The 22932-nt window shown below is 40.0% G+C and overlaps 1 protein-coding gene across 1 annotated transcript in view; it reads left to right on the plus strand.

The window, feature by feature from the left end:
• The first annotated feature begins 19956 nt into the window (after positions 1 to 19956).
• tox3 (TOX high mobility group box family member 3) overlaps positions 19957 to 22932 on the plus strand; it is a 44469-nt gene continuing 41493 nt past the window's right edge. Inside the window, exon 1 of the mRNA XM_080458768.1 lies at positions 19957 to 20820. Coding sequence (XP_080314894.1) covers positions 20719 to 20820 — 102 coding nt within the window. The 5' untranslated portion in view covers positions 19957 to 20718. The remainder of the gene's footprint in view (positions 20821 to 22932) is intronic.

The following is a 22932-nucleotide window of genomic DNA, read 5'->3' on the forward strand; positions in this document are numbered from 1 at the left end:
TACAACTTAGCATACATTTTGCAAGGTCTTCTTAAATTAGGCCTTCAGTATTGGCCCATGGGTCGATGACCCCTGGTTTATCCTACCTTCATCACTACTCATTTAAATGCATGTTTAAAACAAACATTGAAAACTGAGCATGCTTATATTTATAGAAAACACAGCACCTGAAAAGATCACAGATACTCTTTTCTATAGTGTCCATTACATTTATAGTAATAATGCGCTTTGTTGTTGCTGTTTCTTACTACTTTGTTTTCTTCTCTACATAAATCTCTTAGTTTGAAATCCTCACAGATGTGCCCCAGTGAAGACCTGCCATATCCTTGATGTGGTCCACCTGTGTGTTGTTACCCTACACTCTGAGCTCTCTTGTCGCTCCTTGTCTTTTCCAGTTTGCTTTGCCCCGGGTTCAGCTCCTTCATTCAGCATGTCGGTGTAGTTTGCCTGACCTACTTACGAGTTCAGTTTGTGACACTGTTTTGTCATTTTCTGCTTTTCTTCTGTAGTTATTTTGTGAATATGTTAATTTTGTGAACTTCTTAGTGTTTTCGTCTTTGGTATCAACCTGGATTGAAGACAGCTTTCTGTTGAGTGTCTGCTGCCTTTAGTTTGTATACTTACCCGCAGTCACCCTGACACAATAAGCTAATAGGACACTGCGGTCGGTTTGTTTTGTAGCTGAAGTCTCTGCTATTGGAAAGGTGCTTTATTTGTACATGTTTTCAATAGACATCCAAACAAAGAAATTCCAGAGCTGCAGAAACTATGCGCTCTGTAGGTGAACTTGTGCTTTGCACAAACATAACAAAACCTTGTGCATGCACATAGTTGACTTCAAGCATAAGTAGAACATCTTGCACTTTCACTGTCTTAAGCAAAGTACACACTAAGCAAAGTATGCCTGCTCAAATGCTACTGGCATACACTGCACTTGAGTATGCGGTGGTTTAGTCAGAGTGCAGCAAGTTGTGACACTGCATAGTGTCAATCACTCCACCAGTAACCACGAGCATATTCAATCTGGTGACAACAATGGAAACAAAAAAAAATATATATATAGTACACTGGATACCAAACCTAAGCAGCCTTGTTGTGTGTTCAATCATTTCACTTATCTACAATCTACTTGCAAAAGTAAAAATGCTCCCAAAAAGTAAGTAAATTAACAATCACTCAAACAAAACGTCTGTCTAATATTATGCAAACGATCCTGCATATTAATACCTATCCCAGCACAAAAAGACCCACACTTTTCAATGCCCTGAGTCACAATTACAATCATCATTATCAGTGTTTGGCTCATTGGTATCACTGTTCTTCATCCTTTAAGGCAACTCAGTGTGGTATCGCCATCTGAGGAAGAAAAATACGCCATGATTTATGAGGTGAATGCATTAATAATTGTTGGAATGTATTTTAATTAAGTAATCTGCCAAACATGAGGCATTTCATCTCATTATTCTCAGTTAATGATCCAATCACATGCATGTTTAAACATAAGACTGTTTTCTGTAAATAACAAATGTTCATGATGTGAATTTTATTAACTAAAGGTGTCGTCACTGAGCGCGAGCACATAGAAGCAGAGATTATCAAAATATTGCAGGATTGAGAATACTTTGCTTGTCAGTGTTTTTGGAAATGAGATAACGCTAGCATTAGTTATCAAAACAGAACGCCTGAAGCTTAGAAACTAAAATCTGCCTTCAATGGTGATATTTCAAAAGACAGAAATCAGCAATAGGCTATGAAATGAAGCAGTCATGACTCAATCAGACAAGATCCTAAGAAAGCAGACATGAGGCAAACAGTTAATACTGACAGAGATCATGAGCAGAATCAGAGTAATATATACACACAATGAGAGGGGAAATACAATTGAGGGTTAATGTATATGGAGAAGGAGCAGAGCCAAACAGCTGAGAAGAGAATGAAGCCACCTTTACACGTATCCAGGTTTTTACAAAAACCTTATATTTCCCCTCGACATTTACAAAGAAAAGTTCACAGACAAGGACCTACATATCCACCTGGATCAGAGCTACTCTGAGCATGCCAAACCTGTAGGGGGCAGTGTAATGAGAAGCAGGAAGCCATAATAGCCCATCAGAATCCTGGAAAAAAACACCACGTCACGAATTGTGACAGAAATTTCCACCTACTCCCGTTTAGATTCAAACTGAGACACAAAGTTTTACTAAATCTTTAATTTTACTAAAGTTTTCAGAAATCGTCGTTTCTGGTGACTCATTGCTGCATTTATGTGTAAATGCGCGGCCCAAACGCAGAGAAATATCACAGTTTCTTCAAATACCTGGGTACATGTAAACGTGGCCTGAGAAAGGTGTGTAACAGCAGCAGATCAGACTGAGGATTCTCCCACATCTGCCGTTTGAGTTGCGTTACAGAGGATGTTGTTGCAGGTTAGATCTTAACACAACATTGCACCAAAGCAGTACTGAGACCAGCCGACCGACAGATTCTCAGCCTCATGCAGGGTGAATGTTTTCTGAAAACAACCAGACCAGGGAGCACACCAATGGCCGTGTGTACTCAGCTAAAAATACTTCCATATTCTGATGTGATATACATTGGGGCTTGTTCCAGGAACATATCACAAGTTCTGTTTGATCACATAATCAAACATGACAAAAATGGATCAAAATCAAAAAAAAATAAACTGCAGCCGAATGGAGATTAAACGCTTCATTAATATTTGGTCTGATCCTTTCATAAACATGCAGTTCTCAACAGCTCATAGAAACTGTTATAGTCACTTTGTTCCAGGCTTCGGTCGCTCCGTGAAACATAATGGACACCAAATGCTGTGTCGGCGATGTCAAAATGTGTAATGTACAACATAAAATGGGAAACAATGCATTACTTGTCGGTAGCCACGTAAACATGACGCTCCTCAAATCTGCATGCTCTGTTGTCATGGAAACATGAGCTAAGCGGCTGTAAACACAAACTGTACTAAATAAGTTCCGTCAAACATTTGGACACACCTTCTCATTCAAAGTTTTGTCTTTTTTTCTTTTTTTTCTTGACTATTCTCACTGAAGGCATACAGAATATGGAATTATGTAGTAAAAAAACAAAAAGTGTGAAATAACTCAAAACATGTTTTAGATTTAGAGTTCCTCTTTCCCCTTTGCTTTTTTTTTTTTTTCATTTATTTTTTTTAAGTGCTGCAATTTCTGGGACTATTTTAAGACTGTTTCAGGAAAAGACCTCATGAAGCTCATCCGGAGAGGCCAAGAAGGTGCAACGCCGTTATCAAAGCAAAGTTTTGCTATTTTGAAGAAAATATAAAACATGTTTTGAGTTATTGACTCTTTTTTTCTTTACTATATAATTCCGTATATATTCATTCGTAGTTGTGATGCTTTCAGAGAGAATCTCAAAGAAAAAAACATTGAGTGAGAAGGCATGTCCAAACTTTTGACTGGCTGTGTATATTTTGTGTACCCAAGTGTGAAAGCACCCAGAGACAAAAGTACAGAGAGCATCCCAGATGAAACAACAGTGCACGACGTAAAACACAAAGAAAGTGATATGACATAAATACTGTAAACTGACATGACCGACAAAACAAACGACAAGAAGACGTGAAAATAACTTGCCAAGACATGAAACAGGAGGGAACAAAACAATGCAGCGATAATGAAACACTACAAACACAGAGCTTCTGATAATGTGTAATAAGTATTATTGATTACATACTAATCAATATTGCTCATATATATATATATATATAACACTGTGCATTAACATACCTGTAAGTCTTGTTACTCCCTCCCCACCTTTGCGGTGTTTTGACATTCACACTGCGCTGAGAATAGGTTGTAATCTTTGTGACAGGTGACGGTTTCCCTTTTCAACAGACGATAAGGTGACCATTACCCTGCGAACGCGGTAATTTACACATGAAGCAAAACAAAGAACCACTTGCCTTGTGTTGAGACGCAAACAAAAAAGAAAAGAAAAAAAAAAAGTTTGCCTCTTGACATATTACAGAATAACAGATTGCGTTTTGCAAATCGGAGCTGGGGATGATTTATCATCATGCATTGGACGTTCATTACGAAAAACTCATTACGCCGGACTATTTAGAAGACGTGCAGCGTCGCGGCATACATTTATAATATATTTCATGGGAGAACCTTTCTGGAGTAACAGATGTTCTGTCAAACACACGCAGTAATTAACATTTTTGTGGTGTGTCCTATGCATTGAAGTAAATATTTTAAATGACACATGCTAAGCCTGGAGGCTTATGCACATGTGTTTTCCTTTGAGTGCGAAAGTCTTCACCATTATAAAGAAATAAAAACCTACTGAAAACCATAGGAGACATGGCATTGAGTCACAGTCAACACCGGCATAATAATAAGGAGCATTTATATATTTTTAAACAACTAAAGTCTTATGCAAGTCAAATGACAGAAGGCTATGGATGTTTACCCACAGCGACTTCATTTCTTCCTACTTTTTCATCTTTTTTGACCTTGTAACTTTCATTGCTTTTTTTCTACTGGCGGCTCCTAATGAAATCTGCTGAAAGTGAGGGTAAATTGGATAAGGTGCACACTCAATCCCGAAAAAATGGGAAACAAAGACATTTCAAAAAGACAACAGCTAAATGATAATATATGTAGTGATGGTTAGATTTTAGTAAATGGGGAAACCATGGTGTGGTTTAGCTTGTGTTGTAATTAAGTCTTAAACCCATTAATTGAGTCAGGGTGCCTTGTATCTATGTTGCTCTTTTCCACCCCTTCTCTCATGCAGTGTTGAAGAGGATAAACCAATCGCAAATGTAATATAAACCTTGAAAAAAAGAAAAAAAAGGAGGAAATCTGAAATTATTAAAAGAAAACTGAAGCATATAATGTAATTACCTCCTGGGTTTAAGGGAACGTCAATCAAGGGCATATCTTGGAATCGCTTAATGGGATATTGAAATATCCTCTTCCAGCATGTGGCATGGAAGGCAAGTGCTAATTAGTATGAATGACGAGTTCTAAGATGACTAATGCTGCTGAGGACAGGTTTTAATTGAGAATAATATAATGAAGTGTCTTGCAGATTTGTCAGTATGTAGTCCTTGTTCCTTATTGGTCCACACAGGCCTAATAGCCTTAATAACATAGAGAGCATTAAAGTCCAGCATTTTTTTTTTTCTGTAGGTGTCATTCATTATTAGTTCATCCCGTAAAACACTGCGCATGAGTTCATTTGTGTGCCACGCATTAACATGCTCTTGCTCGTGTCCCGTATGTATGCTTCAATATGACACAATATGACTATCAAGGGAGAGTAGAAGCGTCGCTGTAAGCACCTATCGAGTACATACAATTCAATATGTTTACAAATTGTGAAACAGCGTTTCATGCAAAGATCAGAGCAATACAACACGGCAGGGAGAACGTTACTGCAAATGAATCAGGAATAAAAAGAAGCTGGTTTACCTTCAATGTCTAATCTCCCTCATCATTACTGATAAGTGTAATATATAGGCAATGGGCCCCGAGGGCTCCACATTAAAGGCAGACCCAGCAGTAACAGGGGGAGAGGGAGTAAAAGGGTGGGTGGGAAACTATAAGATAGTAACTGCAAAAACAATTTAGATCTTCTTTTTTTTTTTTTGACAGCATTGTCTTTTATTTAGCACACAAGCACTGGCCAAATGGGCTGGAAATACAAAACATGTAGATTACCATCCTTTAGGGCTGATGGAGTGAATAATGTCTCATCTTCGCATGTGCTTGTCATGATTCTGGTTACTGTGGTGAGTTTAGGTTTGCTGTTTATTCTCCTGCTGGACTCGGGGATCTTCATGGCCTCACAGCTACAACATTGAGTCCAGACTTCATTACATTACATGTTCATTACATGTTCTCCCGGAACAGAACACAGACATACTGTGTATTTCAGATCAATTAAGGGCTCGTGTGTTTGGAGGGACGGATTACACTTTGGATGGATCAACTTCATCAGATCCATAATGCTGGATTCATTAACAGTGTGTCTGTTGGAACATGAAAATAAAAGTCCATATCCCCAAATTCTTCTTAAATAATCCAAGATAAAAAGGATTTTAGTGTTGTCATTTATTGCATAGCGAATCATCCGATCACGATTATTCTACAGTGAGAAAATGTGTCTTCAAGGTGAAGTAAAGAACATAACGAGTCAAAACAAATTACTCCTGGTGAGATTTATTTTCGTAATGATATGAAATGATGACCTCACTTACAAACAATGACAACATGGGTGTGATGGGCTGCCGGATATCCAATCAGATTGCAGTCCCTCACCTCATTTGTAAGAATTTCAAAAGACTCGAATAAACACAAGCATCATTTTGCCACCAGGACTCACATAAAGTGGCAGGTTAAACGTATTACAGGATTTGAGAACACATAGATTAAACACATTAACTTGCTTAACTTTTGTTTTCCCACAGGACACTAACTGCAGTCTCCTGATTAAAAGTTCAATATTTGATCCGTCAAATTAACCCAACTTACTTATAATTCCGACTTTTCCTCTCTTTACAGCAGATGAAAGGCGGCTTTTTGCCTTACTGGTGGGAAAATTGATTAAACAGATTCATGAAACAGCCCCCAGATGTCAGAAGTCAATAGATTTCAAACTTGCAGAAATATCAACTTCCAACATTATCTCACCAGATTGTAGTTGGAAATTTACACCAATATATTTTTAACTGTTCAGATGGCTGTGCCACAGCTGTGACTACCCGGGTCTTCTTTCTGTGAGTAAGAACTTGAAAAGTAATAAACAATTACAGCCATTATAGGTTTTGTGTTTGTACCCAGTTTAAAGATTGCCATCATCTCTGGGTCTGGTACAGATGGAAGTGTCTTCCGCGTACAAATGGGTATTAACACTGCCCTATGTGCTTGCTTATGTGGGAGATTGGCGAGATTGCTTTTTCTTCCCCATGTATTTTATTTTACTGTACATTTAGAGTGTATATCCTTTCCTGATTGGGTTCATATAACCTTTACTAGCCGATTAAACCCTTGCTCTGTTCTTGTGCATGAACAAAATGAAACCCTTACCACCTATTAAATTATGACTCTTATATAAGTCAATGTCAATTGCTTAAATAGAAAAAAAGGAAAACACCATCTAACAGCTGTATGGAGTATTAAAGTCAAACCTTATCTTGGAGTGAAACGCTCCTTATAAAAAGACGACCTCCTCTTCATGATCATGTTGTAGCTATTATCATTACTTAAGGATTCTCTCCAAGAGGGCAGCAGAAGGATAAAGCTGACGTGTAATGACTTAGGGCCTGAAACCCATTCTCTACAAAGAAACATGTTCTCTGACCTACTAAACAGATTATCACCGCTATGACACCATTGATTAGGTTTTATTGCTTTTTTCCCCTTTTGGCCTCACAGCCTTTTAAGATTTTTAATAAAATGTGGGATAGTAGCTGAAGAGCATAATTATGATCATATTTTATATGGGACATGTATTCAGAGCAGTAATGAAAGTTGTAAGTGAGTTTTATATTGATTTGCTGTGAGGTTTCGGACTGCGTTATCCCCTTATGTGCTGCAGGCGGCCGTCTATCTCTGAGAGGGTGTCAGACTTAAAATTGTCAGAGACGTGTGTGTGTGTGTGTGTGTGTGTGTGTGTGTGTGTGTGTGTGTGTGTGTGTGTGTGTGTGTGTGTGTGTGTGTGTGTGTGTGTGTGTGTGTGTGTGTGTGTGTGTGTGTGTGTGTGTGTGTGTGTGTGTGTGTGTGTGTGTGTGTGTGTGTGTGTGTCTTTTTAAGTCTCGGTGGAGTGGCTGCTCAGTATCACTCTGCAGGAGCGGTCCTGCAATCATTTCATCCCTCACGACATGTATGATGTTTGTCTGACAGGACGATGTTTTCTGCTCTGAATTCAATAACAAGTTGTTTTTTTTTTTATCTGCGGTTGCTGCATGATTCTTTTATTGTATGACAAGCTGCCCATTCCTTCCTAATAAAGAGATCTATTTATACCCATCAGAGCGAATCGATCGGAGTGAGAGGTATTGTTGGAGAAGATGTTAATTAATCCTACGAGCTGCAACGGGGAAGGATTCTACAAGGCGACTGCATGTGAAGGTCAGCGACTCGTCATGTTAATACCCTGCACATTTCATTCAGAAATAGAATAGAATAGAATAGAATAGATATTAGCATTTGCTCTGCCACCCTCTTCAGGTCCTTCCTGTCTGAGTGTCATGGCTAGCCAATAGAAATGTCATTAGGGTAAGAGGGGGAGGAGCTTGTTTCAACAAAAAGCAAGAGAGTGTCATTTGTCATTCTTTACATGTTTATTTATTTTTTTGGAACTCTTTATTTTATGTTGAGCGTTTTTACATTATGTACAACCAAACAAAACCTAGAACAAAGAAAGCAATACAAAAAGAGCAAAGCAAACAGAAGAAAGTAGGGATACATGTGTATTCATATTAAATTAAATTCAATTTAATTAGGGAGTCCACAAATGTCTCAGGGAGGCAGGATCCTCTTCCTTTGAGGAAAACGGAATCCACCTTTTCCTAAAAAAAGTCAGTTTTATTTCTTATGAAGAAAGTGATTTTTTTTCCCCATTGTGTATAGTCTTTTAACCACATCTATCCATTGTTTGAGGCTCGGTTCAGGTTTGTACCAGTTTTTGGATCACTTTTTTTGCAGCCAATAAGTTTTACACAGTTACCAGTCACTCTCCACAACTACATTGTCGTTTGTTCCACCCAGGTAGAGGAATCTGACATTGGTAATTTGTCATTCAAACACACAAAATCTAAATCCAGATGAAGGAATTACTTTGCAATGAGTGGGAAGAAGTAGCTTTATCAAACAGTCTTTGCCTTTTCGACTCGCAGGTCAAAAATGACCTCAATAACAATTTATGAGTTTTTGCAACAGACTTAAAAAATGTCTTTCCTTTTGATTAAAGATGATGATTTTTAATATTTTATTGAACAAAAGATTCATTTCATTGTTGACAAGCTCATTTATCACTTTTTCTGACAATTTATTAATCATTATGCCGGAATTGGCGGACTTGCTTGGCGTATTCTGCAGAAACTTGGTCCACCCTGTGAGTGGTACAAGTTGTTCATCCACTGTGACACAATGGGACAGTAAATGTTTAATGAGAGTCACGGTTGATAAGAATTAAAAGTTGTTGAGGCTAACCCTTGATATTCTATAGGAAATGCTTGGAGTCATTTTTGGCCCCACTTATAGAAAAGAGGGGAAGCGAAACAAAAACTGCAATTCCTTAAAATGTATGAGGAATTTTAAAAAAAATGGATTCATGTCACAAACATGTTTCATGAGGAATACCTGGGATATGAATATATAGAAGCTTTTAATTTCAAGGATTTTGAAGAATAACAACCCTTGGGGTCATTGTTGACCTGATCTATGCCTCTGGTCAACAGAGAGCGACACTGGGCTCCTTTCTTTTCTTCTTTTCTTTTCCCATTTTAAAGATTTTTGTTCTCCCCAGTTCTTCAGCTTATTTGGCACGTTTGTTTTATTCATAATAACTGTGCTGTTTTGTATTACCAGTCCCATGAGACTGGGGGGGCTTTTCCACGGAAAAGAACCAGGGGCTAGTTCTGGTCCAGGGCCAACCTGAGCACCAGTTCTTTGTCTTTCCACTGCCAAAGCCCCGGCCAAAGAGGGGCTAAACTGCTGCTACGCTGGCCCCACTTCGTTTCTGGGCCAAAGAGGAGCTAGACTGGGGCCCGACGCGTCATCAGCTGGGGGCGGAGTTATCGCTGGAGTTGTCGCTACCTACAAGGCGGAAGCAAGGTTGTACCAGCTTTCTGAAAACTACAGCGAACACGGAGCCCCAGAGTGGTTATGATGCAGAGCTCCTTCTGTCAGTCCGCTACGTCGGCTATAATTTAGTAGCAGTTTTCCATTGTCGTTTATTTTTCACACTTTCCATGGTAACATTATTATAACTAACGTCACGTCCAGGTCTTGTTTCGCGTTCTGACCGCAGGCTGAGGCGCTGCAGCCGCTGAGCAAGGCAGTGTGCGGCTGCATTGCGCTCCGCTACGAGACGCTCCAATATTATTTTCTAACCCACAGAACTTCTTTATAATAAATACTTTAGGTTCATCAGCAACTAAAAAACAAACTACATACCACTGTAAATGAATGCTTGGATTTTATAGGCATAAAATGAGCCTTTTAACGGCGCTTCGTGTGAAAGAGAACTTTAATCAGTGTGTTTACGGACGTTGCCATTGGAAAGAGTTTTAGACCAGCAATCTATTATTCTACACCTCCATTCTTCTCCAATGTTGAGGCATTTGATTCAGACACATTCAGAAATAAAGTGAAAGGAGCAGAAATTCAAAATGTAATGCTGAAATGTTCATAAATAAGCCCCAAACTCAAACATGCGTTATTTTTTTTCCTTCTATGTCCACTCAGGGGCTCCGGACTAAAGCAAGACGGACGTGAAAAAACACCAATAGAGACACGAAGAGACGGAATGTTTTCTGGCTCTTTGGTGCATCTGAAGTTCAGGTCAGACTAGATGGAGCGACCTGAACTAAACCGTTGAATACAGTCCATCTCCTTGGACTTGTATGAGCGCTGTCAGTGCGAAATCAGTGAAATCAGTGACGTTTCACATTTTGGAGTGACGCAATGACATGGCTCTCACTTGGCTCCTTTAACGATGGAAAAAGAACCGGTTCTTTGGCGGTGCTCATTTAAGAACTGGCTCTGGCACCGGCCCCGAACTAGAACCTGGTTCATTTTGGTAGAAAAGCCCTATGGGAGGACACCAGAGAAACCCAGGTATGCATGAGGAGAACATGCAAACTTAAGAGCAAGGCGAGACAGCCCCTCACTTTGCCGACATGATCATGTAACCGGGCTACATAGGAAAGAAGCCTGGTTGCGATTTACATGCATTTACCTGCCATGTAATTCAGGAGAGCCTATTCCAATATATTGGGGGTGGAGGGCTGGTAAAGTACAATACCACCAGTTAAGACCTCTCCTCATCTGTTGTATTATTTTTAAGGCTCAGAGGGATATGGAATCTATTTCTTTCGCAATGCTTGAAGCTATTTCAATAGCAGACCGGGATAAAAAAAAAAAAAAGACATCAAAACGTTGTAATGATGTTTTAAAATACAAGTGAAGCTTATCTGCTAATTGTAATGCATCAATCAAGAGTAAAAGCGACGCTATTAACTCCGAGATCACACACTTGCCGGTACAAACGCAGGATCAATAGAGAATTCTGGTTGATGTTGAACTTCATAAGTAATTGCACATTAAGAGACTTTGTTGTTAATGACTGGTGGGATTCTCAGGCATTCATAAACATTATCGGAGGTGAGCTCGTCAGAGGCTTTAGCTTCAAAAGAGGAAGTCAGTTATGTTGGCCCTTATGACTGCCAGAGACAGGAGCAAATCATTAAAAGTTTGAGCACTAAGTTGGTTTCAATCGTATTTATCAGGGAGATTCCACTTTGTTCATAATGACTCTTCAGCTCAGATTAAAGTTAACCATGGAGTTCCACAGGGCTTCGTTTCAGGACCCATTCTTTGCTCACTCAAGTGGAATTATTGGGTTTTTCCCTGTGAAAATTGCCTTGAGATGACTGTGTTTGTATTTACTGATCTATAAGTAAAATTTCAATATATTTTAACTGTCATAGCTGTTACTCTTATGGTTATTCATTGTTTTCATTATAATTTGAGTTGGTTATGTTTGTTTCACACCAAATTGTAAAAAAAAAATGCGTCTAGAAAGTTTGAGAACCCGTTTTCTTCTTTTTAAAAAACATTTTCTTGTAAGAAAAAAAAAAGAAAAAAGTTGTGCTGAGATAAGAAACGTACTCATCCCGCGACTCCGGCTTCTTTAAAAACACGGTCAATATATGCTATCATGATGTATGAGGAGTTAGAAACACAAAGAGCCACCAGCTCGCTGTGTTTGTTATGACACGTTTTCTGCACAATAGAGTCTCAGATTATATTTGGAACGATGGAGGAGAAAAAAAACTCAAGGCAAACCTCTTTTTTTTGCATGTAATTTTCTTTTCCCTTCAACACTTGGAATAAGAAAAAGAATCATACGGAATAAGCTTCAAAGTTTTGCACGCCTTTATTTTGAATAAATTCCTCACTTCCTCACTGCTCATCCACTTTCTAATCTGTCTTCACGAAACTTTGAAGGTTTCAGAAAAATAGTGAATTATCTTGAAAGTGCGCCTTCATTTTATTGAGACTCGTTTTCTTATTTTGTTACATTATTTTTTTTTATTATTCATTTTAATCATCCAACGGCTATAAAAAATGGAATCACATGCAGTAACACACTGCTTTTCTACTGATATATTTCAATATGTGTTGTTTTGTTGTTGTTTTGCAGCATGCCACTCTGTGATCACTGCATCCTGTTAACTTCCTCAGTTCATGTCAGCCTGTAAATTAAACACCTCTTCTTTAGCTGTGGTGTGCATAGTTTGTCTACAGGTGAAGGCAACGGTAATACACCTGAGCATGACGGGAGTCCGAGCCTGATTTTGACGGTATATAAAATGAAACAAGATATAAGCTTCAGTGACAAACATCTGACATCACTTTCTTAAGGTGTCACCCCAGCTGTAACAATCACACACTTAAAAATGGGGGGGGGGGGGGTTGCATTAAATGGCAATTATTAGGTTAATTAATTATTTTGTATGTATTACTCTTTTGTAACTGCATATAATTACCACGTACCGCTTTAATTGATTCTGAGCAGGAGCCAGCAGTAGATAATTTGTTTTCACGTAACCAAATAGTTCCAGTGTTGAGAGGAAATGACATCTAGTGGAAAAGCATAATTCATCTGGCTGAGACACTGATACCCAGCCTTCAGAAAGGAAATTAATTCCTTTTAATTCCTAAACTCACTGGCTGCACAGCCAAACAACATTAAAGACAAGAATAAATAACAACAGGCTGAATGGGGAGTATAGTGGGGCTTGCTTATCTGATACTGTGTGTGTGTGTGTGTGTGTGTGTGTGTGTGTGTGTGTGTGTGTGTGTGTGTGTGTGTGTGTGTGTGTGTGTGTGTGTGTGTGTGTGTGTGTGTGTGTGTGTGTGTGTGTGTGTGTGTGTGTGTACGTGCGTGTACGTGCGTGCGTGGGAGACGGCGTGTTTTTTTTTCCTCCCCTATGTGTCTGTATGTGCTGGAGTGAATGAGATTTGATTGGTGGGCGTATCAGTGTGTGTCGTATGCGACGGCATTACTTTGTTATGCATGCAAGAGCCACTATCAAACGAGAACATGATGAAAAAACGGTTTGCATATGCATCAATGTGTCCATAATTACAAAGTAGATTTCCTGGCGACTATCATGGATTGTTGACCATCTCTAAGCAAGCGCTGGAGAGCGTTCAAATGAGGATTATCTCCTCCAGCACAGCACAGCAGAGTTTAGCGCTGTATGTCATTGATTAGGCTTGCATATACTGCATGCCAACACACATCCCACTTGCATGGTGTTTTCCTCTGTCTTATAACAAGTGCTTAAAAAGGGCCCTATCCAGGAAAAAATAAATAAATGTAACGTATTTGAATATGTAAAGAGACGCTGCATGATTTATTCTATGTAAAGATTCTAAGCGTACTTTATTGACAACAATATGTTCATATATGAGTAAAATTATTTGGCAAATAAATGCGGAAAAGACATAAAACATAATGGCAACACAAGAAGTGACCTATATTATATTATATTATATTATATTATATTATATTATATTATATTATATTATATAACTGTAGACTACATTTCAGCACTTCATTTTAATGCAACTGAGGGGGAAAAACACTCTCTCGGTCCAAAGTAGACATTCAAAAGTACGTAAAGAAAGTCTGACAAATCTTGACAAACATGACATAACAGCAGAACTCGACTTGTATTCTCATGGCCGGTAGCATTGATTTTCATGTTTATTCTGGCCTCTTCTTTCGACTCTGAAGAGCTGACTGTGACAGGTGAGTGAAAAGACGTTTCTTATGCGCTCAGTGCAAGCAGGGGTGAAGCAAGAAGCAAACCTTTGTGTTTTGTTTTTTTTCTTTCTTTTTTATTCCTGTCTCTGCGTGTGGAAATTATGGCTGCTGACAGTTTCTAAATTGATATGACAGTTTGTTTGAGAAAATTCTTCAACACATCTTCGCGTCGGCACAACAAACAAAGTCGATTTCCAAAACCGTGTATTTAAAGCGCCCGGGGCAGGAGCTTAAGAACTCCTCAGTAGGTTCATAGATTATGTTTTTTGTCTTTGTCACAGGAATACACCTGTTTTTTGGTTTTTTTTGTGTGTGTGTTGCTGTTGTAGTTTAGTGAGATTACCACATTACTCTTTCACTGCACTCCCTCTGCTATTCTAATACAAACTTGACATCAGGGTGGGTTTGTGGTGATTTCAGTGTTTAAGACAACTGCTCCGGGTAGATGGTGAATGTAATTTAATCACATGTAAAATGGGTTTCTTTGAAAGGTCATGTTAACTGCAGTGTTTTTTGTTGTGCATAATTGAAGTGAATAAATTGAGTAACAACGTTTGCGTTCATTTATTCACATAAAGATTGGGGGAACGTTTACTGAGACCTTCTGAGGACCCATAAGCAACAAAACCTTGAGAGCAAAACAGAAATGTCACACATTGGATTGGGATGGGGATCAAACTCAGGTCTCCGTCGAACTCCTCGTGTACCAGAATGGCTCTGTACAACCTCTGTCTTTAGAACCACCTTGAAAGTAAATACATTGGGTCCTTTTTTAGGAATTCTTCAGAATACATATATACACCTTGGATGGGCATTGAACTTCATAAGGCACTTTTTTTTTTTTTTGGTCCATTTACTTTAATTGAGTGTACAGGCTACAAGTAAACCTGATCATACACTTATACTCACATACCTGTTTAGATCCACACCTATTCTCCTCTAACACAGTTGAATGGAAACAGCTTTTTCCAGCGGGACGTTAATTAAATGCGACTCTGGCATTATCTTCTCCTGCCTCCGACTCAGAACTTGGTAGGTTCTGCTGAGGCAATACACAGACTGCAGGTACACAAGAGGATACAGAACTGTATGATGTGGATTTGGATACACCAGTACATAGTGGTACTTCTATAGTCAACATCATATGGTTTCATGTTTGAGCATGGTCATAAGTATGTTTGGGATGGAAAACAAAAGTGTATGTCAGTGATTTCCTGCCTTTTGTTCCTGGATCTCCCCCGAGTGTCTCTTAGGCTACGTTCACACTGCAGGCAAATGTGATCCAATTCAGTACCGCTCACCAGTGACCCAAATCTGATCTGTTTCGTAACAATGTGAACGTTGCATTTCCAATTTTTGCACACGAGACCCGGGCCTTGATCATATGTGGTACAAAGAAAAAATCGTATCTAGGCAATAAATCAGAACTGAGCATCAAGACAGTGTGAATGTAACCCTAATAAGGCTGCTGAGCAGCTCCACGGACTGGGAATTAGCAGAGTACTCTATTACAGTGAAGCCATTACCTGCTGGACAAACACACTGTACCTATGAACATAGGTGCAGGAAGAAATCTTCAGTTTCGCAAGTCGGATTTATATTGTAGAAAGTGTCTTTTTTTTTTGGTTTTATTTAACATGTAATAATGAAATCCTCTCTGGTGCCACCCTGAAGAGAGTCCTGAGCAGCAGTTTGGGAAGCACCTTTGCAAGTTCCAAGTGAGGGTCAAAATAATCTTTCTTTCTGATTCTTACTTGCAATCTGATTACCTTTCCCACTCAAACCAACCTGAACTCATAAATAAACAGGAGGCAATGGGGATGTTGATTTGATCTATTTGGTCCAATCTGAGAGAACGACAGAAAGAAATCTCATTTAAATAATATAACTTCACCTTCACCGCATGTTGTAAATCAAGTCTTTCTGTTTGACTGGAATCAATGAAACATTATCAACACTAGAATTCTAAGTCAATTTCGATCTCGAGTCTTCATGATGTAAGGTCTAAAATAAGGATTGATATCACAAAATGGTCTGAAACAGAAATTACAGCGAGGATAACAAAAACAGACACACCTGTTTCCTTTGTGGCTTCTCTGCAGTGCTGCCACCTCAACCCCATCCATTAGCTGCAGTATTTTCCTCCACATTCATAATTGCCACATTGCCTGTTGTTATTGCATTTCACCATGTTGTTGTGTTTTGTTTTTTTTCAATGTGTTGTCATAAACACGACTGTTGCCATGGCACACCTTTGAAATGTTGTCTTGTTTGTGGCTGTTGATCTGTTAATTACTTACTTTCTAATTAACGTATGATTGTAAGCAAATCTGAGGAGGTGAAGGAGAGCACATCTGAGCCGTTACAACGTGGTGCCACAGAAGAAAAGTGAAAGAGCAAATGCGGCGCGTATTAAAGCAAGGCGCAGTAAAATGGCTGACAGGGTGAAGTTTAACATTAATCTTTGATTAAAATAACAACAGCAAGCAATCAGCAAATTGCTCAAGGCCAAATCATAAAAACAAAGACACCTGAGAGGAATGAAGCTACTGAGCATAAAGGGGAAGTAAAGCAGTGATAGAAAAGCTCTGAAAAGGTTGCGTTTAATAAAGACGGGGCAGATGCATGGAGTCGGACAATTACATTTTTTTCCCCAAACAAATAAATAAAAATGTTATTCAACCTACAAATAAATATTATCTGACCTTTGTTTCTTTTTCTTTTTTCCCGTCAGCGATCCTGTCGTAACAATGAATAAAAGCCCTACTTTGAACGGATGACAATACCTTTTCATCAAGCCCCACTAGTCAACCACAAAATCCCAAAACTTGATCTTTTCTCAGAGAACTGCAGCCATTATTAACGCCATCATGTCTGGACTAGAGAGAAAGTCACCACCGTTCCTTTAAGAGTTTAAAACCAGTCATATCTCTCACTGATTCTGGGTGGACGCTCACTTGTCAGTCCCATAATACACATGTTTTTTTTGTGGTTCAGGTGGTCGAGCCTGGTGCTTCTACTACACCACGATCAGCAGTTCAATCCCCGGCTCGGCTTAACCATGTGTCGAAGTGTCATTGGGCAAGACACTGAACCCCAAATTGCTCCCAGTGGAGACGGCATGCCTTGCATGGCAGCAGCCGTCATCATTAGTGTGTGTGTGTGTGTGTGTCTGTGTGTGAGAATGGTGAAATGTACAGTGCACCGGAAAGTGCTTTGAGAGAGTTGAAGCGGGTAAAACACGCTATAGACATTCACCCCATTTACCTGACAAGGAGGAGTGTAACAGAAGGAGCTTCTGACACACTTCATAGCGACTGGCAGCTGTCGATCAGCATGTCGGCGTCTAGAAGGCACAAAACCTAAACCGGGATCATTACAATATTTGACCTTCCTGTGATTCCAAGTGCATTGTCCACGGCATTGAGGCGATGAGTTATTTGAGCGAGCTAATATTTATTATAGAAACATCCAGGCTATTTGTTGACAGCAGGTCGAAGGATCAAAACTGTCTCTGAATTGACGGATAGTCAGCTCCATCAAAAACTATGTGAATTGAGTGTAACTGTATTTTATGTATTGTTCTGTCATTGTTCATTGCAACCAAAGCCACACAAATTATATAAAAAACAACAACAACATTTCATTTATAACGTAAGCTCTGGCAAACTGTCTAAAGCATAAATCAAATCCATTCCTAGAAACATACTATCAGTGCATGGATACATACAGGTACATCCTTGCATGCATATTTTGAAAGCTATGCAACAAATATTTCAGATTTCACCTGTTATCCAGTGTAGAATAAATACATTATCATCCTCTCATGAGAAAGTAATACACATCTAGTGTTTGTAACACAGCAAATCAGTCTCAAAACAAGTCATAACGATTTCACTGGTGCATGGCCTTGTGACAGGCAAACTTGAATTGACACAGAAAATCAAGAGAAACGTTGGGACACCTGCTTTGTTTGACGGTAACCTTTACAAAGCAGCTGTTTACTGGAGCTGAACACCTCTGACACACTTTCAGGGATCCCTCCACACTCCGACAGTGGGAGCTATTATTTACTGGGTTGGGAATAGTGGCCACTGGACCAAACCACTGTGAGGCACAAGGGGGAGAGACATGGGTTTCATTATTTCATTGTTTAAAAAAGCATTGCTTTGCATCTACAATTACAATTCATTTAAATGCTTCAAAGGAAGGGCTCATTTAGCTTTTTCTGTGAAAATAATCCTGAAGCCATAATCAGTATTTATGACAAATTAACTACAATGTAACACATTATGGGGAACCTACTTGATTAATGTCATAAAAAACAACAAATAGGAAGACAGTTACAAAGGTTGATGCCACACTTAGTGAACAACAAGAGATTAGTGTTTCTCTGTGATACACGTTCGCTGTTTATGTTGTTGTTAATCCGTAACATGGTCAAACATGCCGTTCTCTGTGGAACACCTGAATCCATCATTGGTTTCATAAGTCATGAATAGAGGAAAGTCATTTTAACCATATGTTAACCTAATTTCAACTGCAATGCGTAAATTGCAATTGAAATGATCCAAATCACTATTTGATCCTCTCAGGACGTGTGTGGTCATCGCACTGAGAAACTTCCTCCAACGAAGTGATGAAACTTACACCCGCCACAGTGCTGACCGTTTTTCTAAAAGCGATAATACGACACAGCTATGTGCACATTATTAGGACGCGTCTAATTGAGGCTGACAATTCCTCGGAGGTTATGTAACGCCTTATGTAACTAATACAGTAACTCCACTACTCTCTGAAAAATTAACTCATAATAGTAACAACTATTTTGATTGAACTGAATATATCAGTGCATTCATGTGGGACATGTGTCTGAATACTGTCCAACCAGGAGTTGGCAAAGTAGAAAAACATGGCCACAGTTGTAAATAAAAAGATTTTCTAATAATAAATCACAAACATTTTGGTTTAGAACAGCCAGACTTCATTAGACGAGCATAATTAGTTTGCTTGTTAGTAAAAAACTGCAGTATTTTCACTTGTCAATAAAAAAAAGTCTATAGATCAGGAGGTGTCAGAAATGTGGACAGCTCACCACACGGTTCATTCTGGGTCCATTATATAAGTGTAGAAAGCTACAATGAAAAAACACTTTAATTTTCACCTCGAAATAATCACACACAGCGGAGATCCTCGCAAATTAGCACGAGGCTCAAAACGTTACCTTGAGGGTGAATTTGTGAACAAATGCATGCTGAAGGCTGCAAACCACCGCAAGTGAAGGGTCTTCACCAAGGAGCATGTAAAAAAAATAAACAATTTTATATTGAGACTGCAATTTGTTCAACATGTCAAAATGCTAACTTTGCCCAAAATGTACTTTTACTCCTTTGCACTGACGGGAAAGAGAAACGTTGGGTTGTCAAAAAGATTATATTTCATGCATGTGTGTGGAACCTGGATCAAAATCAGTCTGACACTGCTGCTTCCAATGATATTGACTTTTCAAGCATAATTTCAACTTTATGTGGGCTTGTGGGGCCAACTTACTGTTTTGTTGTTCTTTGATCAACCAAGATGAAAATGGAATTTAACAAATTCCCAGAAGCAGAGAAGTTTAAATATGTGTACAAAAAAACCCAACTTAAAACAAAGTTATGTTCAGCTACAACCTGGTTAAGATTAGTAGTTAAACGAGAGGTTGGTTTGTAAATATGATGAATTCAAACATTAAAATGAGCCCATACATGTACAGAGCGACGTTTTCTGTGTAATTAATGAGCGTATGGCTGCTTGTCACACGGACTTAAATGCAGTGTTTTCATGGGAGTGGCTTGGTGTGTTTGGGGAGTGGCTGGCTTGTTCACACATTTCGCCTTGTTCATCATCACAGGACGGGCTGAGGCTGAGCCGAGGGCTGAGCTGGAGCGTAAGAGGAGCGGAGACGTCTCATCCACTAATTGCACCATCTGTGGAGCGCAGCGCACTTTCTGCTCCTTCTGCAAACGCCGCGTTCAAGCAGACGGACTCAGGCGTGCAAGTTACTTTACTTTCCCTACCCTGCAAACCGCTCCTACCAGACTCGTTCACTAAGTTGGAGAAATAAACTTCTGCGGAGGATACCGACGTACTGCGTCCCAGGTTATTGCGCACGGACTTTCTTTTTTTTTTTTTTTTTTTTTAACTTTGCTTTTTTTTTTTTTTTTTTTTTTTTTTTAATCAGAGTTTTTATCTTTCTTTTTAACCCCTGCGTTTGAAAGGAAGGAGGAGGAGGAGGGAAAAGGAGGTGGACCCAGGCTCAGTCGCCGGTCTCGTGGCTTCTTTGTATACAGCAGCAGCTGTGTGTAAATGCGTCTGCTGCGCTTTGAGGGACAGCTTCTTGGGCTCGGTCCAAGCTTAGTGTGGGCTTCCTCAGACATGAAGCGGCCGAATCAGGTGTGAGAAGAGGGATACTCAAAACTTTACCTGCTCTGCCCCCCGGCCCCCCCCCTCCCCTCACCTCGTTTCCTTTATTGAAGCGTAAGTGTGTTCGTTTCTCCAAACAAAGCTCGGGTCAGCTCCACCACCTCTCCTCTCCTGCGCGCCTGGATTGTAAACGGCAGAAACAAACAGAGCTCCGTGCCGAGCCGCGCGCCTCCACTCCGCACCATGGATGTAAGATTTTATCCGACAGCCGGTGGGAATTCTATTCCAGGGGATCCACCAAACCTGGATTTTGCCCACTGTTTGGGCTACTACAACTTCAACAAGGTGAGCAAAGCCCCACCGCGCGTTGCTGTGTTGTTGCGACCGCGTCGCCCTGTAATGAGTGAAACTCAAATTAAATCCAAACCGCCTCCTCTCACTTCCTCCCTGCTTGATCCATCGCTGTCCCTGTGGACTGAATTAACACTTTCCTCCGTTTTGCCGCAAACTTTGTATGGAAACAGCAGCAGACACTGGAGCAAGTGTAAGGTTACTTTTTCTTTTTTTTCCCCCTCCCTCGTTGCACTGCTAAACTCTCGCCAGAGTGACGTGATCCACAGTCATGGGCGCTGTTGCCTTTACGGTTTCATGTTCCTCAACATCAGTGGTGGATCGTGGCACCAGCACCCCGACGTTACACTGAGATTGCGAGGAAAATTAGATCCCGTGTATCGAGTGTCTCGTGAACCGCTGCTCTTCATCTCCCTCCACATGATGCAGTCGAATAACATGCGTGGGAAATAAAGTGGCTGCCCTTTGATATTTAACTTTACGCATAAGCTATTCTGAATGTTGCTTTAAATATCACTTGCTCAAAGCGACACATCTGCTTATCAAATTTACACCTGGGCAGACGAAATCAGCAGAACTCTCACCTCACAGCGTCATCTGTTCGGTGCGGACGCGGTCCTCGTCAGCACTGAACTGTGTTGTGCTCTGATCTCACACATGGCCACAGTTCTATCCTCACACCGTGGCATATTCTCCACATTGTTTACAAGTGGTGTTCGTCACTTCCCCGCGTCTGTGTCCGAGCTGCTCTCTCATCTGAGCTGTGAACAGGAGCCGTGACAAGTTTATTAACTCTCAGACGCCAGGCACAGCTCGTGGAAAAGGACAGTTGTGATAATGTGTCTGTGATGTAACACTTGAACTATTAGGCTCCGAGAACCATCAGCAGCTTGACTCCCATCCTCCCCCCCAGGAAAAGGGAACATCATTATGACTGAAGGGGGGGGTCATGTCACTGGTGCTTGTGTTTTTGATAAAGTTTAAATTTATGGTGCGTCCTGCAACCCCACCACCTCCCCTCCTCCAACACACACACACACACACACACACACACACACACACACACACACACACACACACACACACACACACACACACACACACACACACACACACACATGCATGACCCCCCCCCCCCCCCTATATTATTCAGCCCTATAGCCCTGCTCTGTTTGCAATCTGATGCTGCCTCAAAAACAGTTACCAGGTTTGTCTCACTGTTTCATCAGCTTTTTGTCATGTGGCCAAGTTGTCATATGTGCCCAATTTCATCATGTCTTCATCAGCCTCCAGAAACTTTAACTACATTGCTTTGAATTGGTGTAAGAGTCGAAGCGCGATTTTATATTCCTGCTCATAAATTCCCCAGGTCAAGTGAAATTTTCCATCTGTAACAGTAATTGGCTACAATGCAAAAGGAGGCGGAGGGAGCGAGGGAGAGGGGAGGGTGGTGAGAAGGTGCTTATCCCGTATCTCTACCAGTTATGTTGGAGAGAGCGAGAAGGAGAGGGAGGGAGAGTACAAAGCATGAATTTCATGCTAATTACATTGCCCTTCCACGGTGAACAAATAGGCTCTTTTGCATGCATCTTTTTTAAAAAAAGGCTCCAATTTATTTGAATCATCTTGGTGAAAGGTGGCACAATACGGAGCGGTTAGTCATCCAAAGATGTAGCACGCTGACAAGTCACACAGAACTGAAGCATTTTCTTCTTTAATCTATGTATAAGCTGTCATAGCACTTTTTTTTTTTTTTTTTTTTTGCAAACAGCAAAAAAAAACAAAAAACAAACTGACTCGATTCCGTTTTTGATTTTAACACAGGCAATACCCTCTCAAATCACTGGCACAGGAAATGTTCAATTTTAATGGCAACAGAGACAGAGGGGCCCAGAGGCACTTTGAAACATCAGAGATTCTTTTAAATTTACAGAAAAATCCAAACGAGTGGCACAAACTTAATTAGGTGCTGCAGTCATGACTAATGAAGCTGCCTGTTTTTTTTGGCATGGAGATGAAGCAGAAGCAGAGGTGCTGAAGAGAAACATGACACAACTTTACACACACACACACACACACACACACACACACACACACACACACACA

The sequence above is a fragment of the Lipophrys pholis genome (assembly GCF_963383615.2).
Source record: "Lipophrys pholis genome assembly, chromosome: 2".
In the NCBI taxonomy this organism is placed as follows: domain Eukaryota; kingdom Metazoa; phylum Chordata; class Actinopteri; order Blenniiformes; family Blenniidae; genus Lipophrys; species Lipophrys pholis.